The sequence below is a fragment of the Equus asinus genome, chromosome 18, assembly GCF_041296235.1.
Source record: "Equus asinus isolate D_3611 breed Donkey chromosome 18, EquAss-T2T_v2, whole genome shotgun sequence".
Classification (NCBI taxonomy): domain Eukaryota; kingdom Metazoa; phylum Chordata; class Mammalia; order Perissodactyla; family Equidae; genus Equus; species Equus asinus.
Genome location: NC_091807.1, coordinates 35,792,607 through 35,801,757, shown reverse-complemented (window position 1 = coordinate 35,801,757; position 9,151 = coordinate 35,792,607). Strand labels below are relative to the sequence as shown.

The 9,151-nt window shown below is 45.7% G+C and overlaps 1 protein-coding gene across 1 annotated transcript; it reads left to right on the top strand.

The window, feature by feature from the left end:
• The first annotated feature begins 2,189 nt into the window (after positions 1-2,189).
• On the top strand, positions 2,190-8,535 carry HMGN1 (high mobility group nucleosome binding domain 1). The gene is made up of 6 exons (XM_044750898.2): positions 2,190-2,420; positions 2,749-2,781; positions 2,861-2,890; positions 2,976-3,026; positions 5,991-6,119; positions 7,668-8,535. The coding sequence occupies exons 1-6, from the start codon at positions 2,406-2,408 to the stop codon at positions 7,713-7,715; spliced, it is 306 nt and encodes a 101-aa protein (XP_044606833.1). The 5' UTR covers positions 2,190-2,405; the 3' UTR covers positions 7,716-8,535.
• Positions 8,536-9,151: the final 616 nt, after the last annotated feature.

Here is a 9,151-nt window from a genome sequence, read left to right as displayed (position 1 = left end):
TGAGTTCCAGTTGCTCCACATGCTTGTGTTGGCAGCTTAAAAAAACAAATCCGTACCCCACCAGTTTGTCACCTCTGGCCTAGTGCATCTTCATTTCTTACGGGAGAAGGATCTGGTTGAGGTGAGTTCAGCTCTCAACAGCCATTCCCTTGATTAAGACTTTGCAACGGCTCCCAATCCTTGGAAAATGGCCAAACTCCTTCGCCTGGCATCAAAGGCCTTCTGCAGGCTGCCCTTCCAATCTTTCCTGCCTCTTTTCTATAATCTTCACTGTCCCTTCTCCGTCCCTGCCCCTTTGAAGGCCCTGGAGGGCAGAAACATTCTAAGTCTGCAGGCCTTGGAATGTGCTGCCCCCTACCTGTGGCTTCCCCTTTCCCTTACCACGCCAAATTGCGGACTTGCTCTTCTCACTAACCTACCACCCCCAGGCTTTGGGATACGTGCCCTGTCTGCAGTCTCTCTACCCCAGAGACTATCATAATGCCTGGCACAGGGCAGGCACTCTGTATATGTTTGTGCCACAAACTTGGGCACTCTTCTGATGTTAATTTTTTTTAAATGCAGATGAGAGAAAAAGATAAATTTTAGTCTTACCCAACTTTCCCCTATCGTACTCCCCGGAGGCAAACACTTGTACCACCTTCTTGTGTATTCTTCCTGAGATATACAACAAACGTATAATTTTATACTCAATGGACGTTATGGGGAAAACAAGGCAGAGAACGAAGATGGGGGTGTTGCAATTTTAAATAGAAAGTCAGGAAAGGCCTCATGGAGAAGGTGACATTTGCACAAAGACCTGGAGGAGGTGACGGAGAGAGCCGCACTGGTGGAACAGCAGGTGACAAGGCCCTGAGGCAGGGAAGGTGAGACAGGGTAAGCAGCGGTAAAATCACTGAAGTGGGCCGAATGCAGAAGGTTTTATAATCCACTCTAAGGATTTCCCACCTCCTTCAGCGAGAAGGTAAGGCACTTGAGCTATTGATCAAGTTACATAATCTGACTAGTGGTTTTCAAAACTCACTGCCTACGTAAACAGCTGCCTCATTCTTTTTTGCAGGAGCTCAGTATGCCACTATGTAGAGGTACCATAGTTTATCTGGGCCTCTCAAATGATGGACGTTTGGTCTGTTTCCAATCTTTTGGACTCAAAAAGTACTCCAGCATTTCTTCCTCCCCAAGAAGTCCAGCTGGCAATTTTCCGATGAAACACGTTTTCTGTAGCAACCCAACTCAATTCGGCCTTTTAAATCTAATTTTCTTCTTCATTAAAGAAACAGGGTAACTTGCGATCTCACAGGTTTCGGGGTTCCCAGCTCAGAACCCCCGGCCGCCGAGCCTTTTGCTACTTTAAAAAGGTGCTCAGGTGAGCACGTGGTTAACAACAGGCTGGAGCTGGGTGGGCGTGCTTCCCGCTTCACTTCTGCGCATCAGGGGTCGGCCAGCACGGGGTCTGCGAGAGGACACGAGAGGGGACGATGGGGGCCAGCACTTAGGAATGCACCACTCCTGAGACCCCTCATAGAACCGACGACCTAAAGAAAACTACACAAACAGATGACCCCAAGCAAGCCAGCAGACGAGCCCGGCCGCCCGCCAACCACCAACCCGGGGGCGTCGCAAAGACCCGCGCCTGCGCAGTGGCGCCGGCGCCGGAGCCGGCTTTACTTCCCACGACCTCCGCTCTGGCGCCTGCGCACTAGGGCCGTTTCCCGCAGGCCTGCGGAATTGGGATCCCTAGATAGCCTTTCTTGCCCACTGCAGTGGGAGAAATTGGCTTGTGCTTAAATCCATTGTCCGTCCCTTCCCAGTCTACGAGACTATAAATGCTCCATTCCAATTCACCCTAGAGGGGAGGGATTCGATGCTTTCGGATTTCAGGGTGCTGGCGGGAGCCCAGCTATCCAGGAGGGTTGTGGGTGAGATCACGTGGCAGGCCTCCGCCAATCAGCGCGCAGACCGCACTTTGCGGCTCGGCTTCAAACAAACTACCGTGAGGCGAGAGCGGCCTCTGGGGCCCCGCCCCCCTCGCCTGGGTCGGGGGCCCCGCGAGACAGCGGGAGGGGGTGGGGGCGCCGAGGGCGGGGGCGGGGCATAGTGGTCGAGTGACGGCCCTTCTCACCTATTCCGGGCGAGGGCCGCGGCGGGGTGGACCCCTCAGCCAATGGGCGGGGGCGGGGGGCGGCCCGGCCGGCGAGGAGGGGGAGCCCGCGGCCGGGGGACGCGGGGGGAGGAGGGGGCGGTCTCCCAATCCGGTTCCATCCGGTTCTCCCACCGCCCCCGCCGCGGGTCCCAGCAGCTCGGGCGGCGGGAGGAGCGGCAGCGGCCAGGCAGCCCAGCTTCGCGAAGGCTCTCGGCGCGCGGCGGCCCGCAGGCACCCGGCACGCGCCCGGCCCGCCGCCACGATGCCCAAGAGGAAGGTGAGCGGCGGCCGGGGCCCGCAACGCCCCCCTCCCCTTCCCCGCCCCGGCCTCCCGCGGCGCCCCAGGCCCCCGCCGCGTCCACGGTGGCGCTGGGCCCGGGAGGCGCCCCCGGACCTACGGCGGGCGGGCTGGCGGGGCCGCACGCACAGCGGCCGGAGCGCTGTCTTCTGGAACGTTCGGCGGCCGGAGGAGCCGGGTGGGAGATTCGAACGCGGCGGCGGCGGCGGGAAGCCGCTGACGTCACGCGGCCGGGCATTGTTCTCGCGGGCGGGCGGGCGCCGGGTGTGCGGGCTGCGCCCACTCGGCCGTGTGCTTCCCCCCGCAGGTCAGCTCCGCCGAGGGCGCGGCGAAGGAGGAGGTAAGAGCCCGCCCGCGCCCCGGGGGGGTCCGCGCTGAGCGCCGCGCTCGTTCGCTCACTGTTCTTTTCTCTCCCCAAGCCCAAGCGGAGATCGGCGAGGTTGTCGGCTGTAAGTAAACCCGCCCCGTCCCCGTGTCCTTCCCGCGGGATCCTTCCCGGGGAAGGAGACTCAGTGCCACCTCCTTGCCTTGCAGAAACCCGCGCCTGCAAAAGTGGAAACGAAGCCCAAAAAGGTGGCGGGAAAGGTAGGTTTCCAACTTCCCCGTGGGAACCGAGGTGGCTTCCATGCTGCGCCCCGGCCGGCGACCGAGATCCGGACTTTGAGTGTCTCGAAATAATCAAGTTAGGTGTCATACCGTAGTCTTGGAAAGTCGAGGTTTTTTCTTACTTACATATTTAGAATTTCTATTTTAATAACTTGAGTGAACAGTTTCTGTTCTGGGTAAGAGGTAATGGATGCAGTCAGGCTGGCTTACGGGAATCTAATGTCAGACGGTGATGCTGCTGCAGGATTTAGGAGACTTAAGACGTCTGGAAATACTACTAATGCGAGCTTCCGAAGGAGATCCATTCTTTGTGTTGGGTACGTGGTGGTTAGGGCTGGTCCGCTCCGTGCGCGCGTTTCCTCCTTTCAAGGTAACAGCAAAGTTAGGACTGAGCCCAGGAGGAAAGGGGTACGTGAAAGTGTGGGGTGCAAAGTCCGCAAGCCAAGGTAGGGAGTGATATCTTATGTGCGCGGGTGGATCAAGAGGTGTGCTCTCAGATCCTAAGTAACGGCGTTCTGAAAGCGTGTTGTGTGCAATTGTGTGTACCGGAGTTCACTAAACCCTCTTGTGCTAGCAGATTTTGGTTTATCATAAGTAGCGTGGTGGCACCGTTGCTGTGGAATAGATTCCTGGTTGCATCGTTCACGTTGCAGGTCTCTGGGAGGGAGTGCTTGGGTGTCTGTCGGTTGAAAACTTAAGTTGGAAAAGCAAAATAGTTATAAATCGTTTGTAACTTTTTGGGGGGGTTAGTGTTGAACCTGCCCTCTATGAATGTGGCGCTGTTCGTGTTCTTCGGGGAAAATTCATGGTGTGGTTAATTTCTGTTACCTCAAAGCTTAAGTAAGAATTTGCTGTTTGAGGTCTCCTCCCCCCAAAAATCTTTTAACACCAGCATCTCTTTCCTAAAAGCGTGGAGGAAGCTTAGCGCTGCATGATCGAAGCTGGGTTTTGTTCTCCATTTATTTTTTTAAACATTGTACAGAGCTGAGTGTAAAAATCTTAATTTCTCTTTAATAGAAAGTTGTTCTGTGGTCTTTTTTTTTTTATTTAAAGTGTTTAAGGAGGAATCAGCCTAGTACGTTGCTTAGAATTTCTCATGTGAGAAGATAATCGAGTAATTCTCTGCCTACAAAGTAAAGTACTTCACACAGTTTTTGAGGGCCAAAAAAATAGCTGCTCTTGTTGCAAAATGTTGGCGTGAGCAGTGTACTATTATCCATCTTTTATTTTTGCTTTTTTTATAGACCAGTGAGCTGAAATACCATGCCTGTTTCCCTCTTGTTTTTCTTCCTTTTGCTGTTTACCTCTGTCTTTGTTTTGATCTGCCTTAAAGTTTTTTTTTTTTTAATGAAAACAGTTCAAATTTTAGCTCCAGTTGGGTTTGGGACGTCAGATGTGATCAGGATTTTTCTTCCTCTCAGTGAGAGGCCAGCAGGTAAGTCTTCAGAATGTCAGTGTTCCTTGAGGAGCAAACCTGTCCGTTCCGTTTTCCCAAAGGAAAAATGATGAGGGGGGGTGGAGGGTCTTTTTTCCCCTTTAGTTTGTCTAACACCTTTCTTTTCGTAGTTGATCCATTTTAAAGCCTTAAACAGAAGGTAAAGCGTTGGATGTATTGATTATAATGTTACAGAATAGTCACTGTTTTCAAAGCATGTATATCCCAGTGTGTGCTTCTGACTTGTATAATAATATCATTAGAAGTAAATATTTTGAAGATTGAACTATGTTTAGGAAAACAGGGTGATTTGTTTCATCCAGCTTTCCAGCTATTAATAGTTAAAAGTGGTATTATTTCCGTCCAGGTTGTTATTGTGTATTCTGTTTTCACTTTTAAAGTTTTACATTTTTTTGTTACTGTGATAGTACTTATAAAATTAGAAAGCTGAAGAAATCAGATGACGAAGTTTTAAGTACAGAAGCGCTTGTGACACTTTATGGTAGCAATATATGTAGCAGTGTTGTTCCAAATATGTTTATTTCACATAACTTAGTATCTTAAAGACATTGAATAGTAGTTGTCACGTGGTCCTTCTAGGTGGAATGCCACCAGCGGTGCAGAGTACATTGCGCTGATTTTCCCCCCCTTAGTATTGAAGTCTCGAATCTACCTGTGTGTCTTTGTTGCTATGTAACTCAAGTATTGCTCAGTACCTACAGGGGTCTTTTTTACAACTCGGTGGCAATCCAACGTAATTTAGCTGTTGCTACATTCTTTATTTACAGGATATACACGTAAATATTTGTCAACCTTCTGCTTCTCCATTGATGGATGGTATCCGAAAATACTGTTCTATATTGCTTTAAAGTGGCTTAAGTTTTGAACCTCTTTTATCGTCATACTAATACCTGTGCTTTTCAGATTCTTCAAACACCTAAATGAAAACGATAAACTCAAAATTGATCCTTTTAGCTACTCATTAGATGATATCAAGGGATTAACTGTAGCAGAATAGTCAAGCTGACCATACAGCATGGTGCTTTGTCCAGGTGAATGGTCTTACTGTGAGGGGAAACGTCTCGTCAGGACAGTGGTTATTTGACAGTTGGATTATTGTAGAGCTTAAAAGAAGTTTGGGGGTGGGTGGGGTTATGGTGGGAAGAGATTACTCCAGCTGTTCTTCACCTCGCTTGTTCCGTCTTGTGGAACGTGGGAGAAGAGTGGGTGATGGAGAGGTGGTATGGCACAGGCTTTAGGCTTAACCCTCACACGGCTAATGAGGCTTGACAGGCACCGACTGTCCCAGTGCTCCTGAGCGTACTTTGTTGTCCTGAGTCCTGGGGTGGACTTTAAGGTGTCTCGTGTACAGGCGTGTCACATAACTCAGGCTGACGTGTGACATAGTATTAACATCGCAACTGTTGTGGATGCTGTCTCTATAGCAAGTCAGAAAATGTTGGCAAGTGTGAAGGTTTTATTTAAAATATGCTTTTACTCTATCATAGGATAAATCTTCAGACAAAAAAGTGCAAACAAAAGGGAAAAGGGGAGCAAAGGGAAAACAAGCCGAAGTGGCTAACCAAGAGACTAAAGAAGACTTACCTGCAGAAAACGGAGAGACTAAAAACGAGGAGGTCAGCAGTGTGTGTGGCTGATGCTGAATGGACAGGAGATAATAAATTGTATGCCTTTAATGTCGCAGATAAGACAGTGTTTACAATATTGAACAGTTTTGTACAGTAATCCTCAGTGAATAGACATTATTTTACGAATTAGATCATATTTGAAAATATGTATGTAAATAGTCCTTTTTTAAGCGAGTGAACAAGAAATTTTAATATATTTCGAATTTTGGCAGTAACAGATCCGCTGTCTATGTCATACACAGGATTCATTAATATAATCCTGCTGTGAGTTTTTAAAAGGTGTAATTTACTAAATGGTATAACTTTCTTCTTTCACATGACCTTGGGACTTTGTTTAAACAAATGTTCTCGTTTTGTTTTTATGTTCTGAATATTGGCTTTAATATATTTTTTTAATTCATTCCATTCATTTGGCACATTTGTCCCACTTTCATTTCTAGTGAAGGTTTATTTTTCCTAGAAGTAGTTGGTTGTCTAGGACTAAGTAGTAATTTAGATCAAGCAAAAAGACTGGTGTCATTAATCTTTGTCATTAATCTATGCGGAAAAGAGTTTTTCTTAAAAAATGAGCTGCAACATTTTGATAAACAACTTTTCTTAAGCTAAGTCTCTTTTTACATTATATTGGCTAAACTAGAACAAATAATTGAGGGTATTAATTTTAAAATTTCTATGTTTACACATCAAATTTTAAGGTATAATCAACTACTTATTCCTAAATTGTGAAGTTTGCAATCGCAATTTTCTTTTAATTCCTAATTCTAACCACACATCATATAGTATGTGATAACTAGGATGACGTTACTAATCCAGTTATAAGGGAAGAATTTGACTTTCTAATACGTGTTATCAAACTATGGTTGATTGTTGGTATTCATGATGGTTATGTTCTCTAAGGTTGCCTGAACAGTTGCATCTAGGAGAAATACAGGGTTAGATTCCTACATCACTAATCAGATTTCCATCAGCAGATCAATACATTACGTTATTTATGTGTGTTCCTGTTGATGATGATGATGATTAGCGTTGAACTCGGGGCCAACAGAAACAGCACGATAACTCATGCCCGAGTGAAGCTATCCGACATATGTGTTTTCTCTGTAAGGCACATCACAACCTTGCACTTAGCAGTGCTAGACAACACTACAATTGTCTCGTCAGCATCATGAACAAACAAATGTGAAGTGTGTAGTAGTAAACAGGCTGCAGAGAGGGCGCTTGTTGACACTGTTAGAGCTGAAACAGGAAGGCAGAGCAGCCTCAGCTGGGAATGTGCATGTTGGGCGACTCAGTTTTTGCTGCTCTGTCTGCACCATACCTTGGAAAGTGCCATGGCTATTAATTTGGGGTTAAAAATTTTAGTGAGTAGGTCAATTTACAAGTGCAGAATCTACAAATAATGAGGATCAACTTCTTAATACCTAGTAGTTATATATATAAAGTAAAGCTTAGGTTGTTAAATGCTGAAGATCTCAAAGATCATAGCAATAACAGAGAAATCAAATGTTTGATCCTTATTTTTTCTTTGCTTTGCAGAGTGCAGCCTCTGATGAAGCAGGAGAGAAAGAAGCCAAGTCTGATTAATGTCATATACCATGTCTTATCAGTGGTCCCTGTCTCCCTTCTTGTACAATCCAGAGGAATATTTTTATCAACTATTTTGTAAATGCAAGTTTTTTAGTAGCTCTAGAAACATTTTTAAGAAGGAGGGAACCCTGCCTCATCCCATTTTTTAAGTGTAAATGCTTTTTTTTAAGAGGTGAAATCATTTGCTGGTTGTTTATTTTTTGGTACAACCAGAAAATAGTGGGATATTGACTATGGGAGGCTTTGATTGTCTCAGGCATCAGCTCGACATTCCATAGATGGGGGTAGTTTTTATATCCTGTAATACAAAGCATACTAAATGGCAATTTGGAGTCAGTCGTGCATTTAATATGTCTTGAACGTTTTAAATTACTTCTGTTCCCAGGTTATTTTTGGTAGAAGTGTTTGCTAAAGAAAACCACTCCTTGATCTTGGCTCTCCCTGTCAGAATTTTGTGCACTCTATAACATCTTTGGTCGTGATAGTCCAGTTTTCCTAGTAATTTCGTCAATGTGCTGTGAAAAATTGAAAATTTGTAGTGTATATGATATTAAATTGTGAATTAGTGGGACTTATGATGTTACAGGTGTCAACATTTGAAGATAGTGGTACTTGGTATCCTTGGACTTGATATCCTGTTAAGGGAAATTTGCCTCCAAATTGTAAGCTGGAAAGTCACTGGAATAACCATTTAGAAAAGAATCACAACTACATGAGTTTTTAGATTTTTTGGTACGTATGTTAAGAATTGTGTACAGATTAATATGTCTGTGTGCTGATTCTCAAAACAACCAATAAAATCTGAATTATGAAAGAATTTCTTGAAGCAGATGAATTAAGTTCTGGCTTAAGTTTTATTTAAAGAATTTCCAGGGGCCGGCCCCAGGGCCGAGTGATTAAGTTGCATGCTCTGCTTTGGCAGCCCTCGGTTTGGTTAGTTCAGATCCTGGATGCAGACATGGCACTGCTGATCAGGCCATACTGAGGAGGCATCCCACATGCCACAACTAGAAGGACCCATGACTAAAACACGACTATGTACTGGGGGGCATAGTTTTCTTAAAATTTCAAAGAGTGATGGGGCAGCTAGAAGGGATATCTAAAAAACAAACTGATGGGAGGGAAACTAACGAGTCTTAACCTCTAACTCTTCTCGCACCATTTGTTTGTGCTGCCCAACCCTCTCACCCCTAGGAATGGTGATAAATGTTTACACTCACAGGTTTTCTCAATTGTTGTGAACTCATTGCTAGTAATACCTTTGAAGAGATGTATTATTTTTTCTAAAAAATCGTATAAGGGAGTTTTTTGACTTATATATTGATACTTAAAAGAAATTGGCTTCTCTGGAGAAAATTGGAATGGAAATACTTCCATTCCATGCTTGCCTTGAGCTTTATCCTTCTGTGATAAAATGAACCCTCAGCAGAATG

What these genes read in the sequence shown, in the direction of transcription:
- HMGN1 (XM_044750898.2), top strand. An exon ending in AGGGCGCGGCGAAGGAGGAG is followed by an intron (nt 2,782 to 2,860) that starts GTAAGAGCCCGC and finishes TCTCTCCCCAAG; the next exon opens with CCCAAGCGGAGATCGGCGAG. An exon ending in GAGAGACTAAAAACGAGGAG is followed by an intron (nt 6,120 to 7,667) that starts GTCAGCAGTGTG and finishes TTTGCTTTGCAG; the next exon opens with AGTGCAGCCTCTGATGAAGC.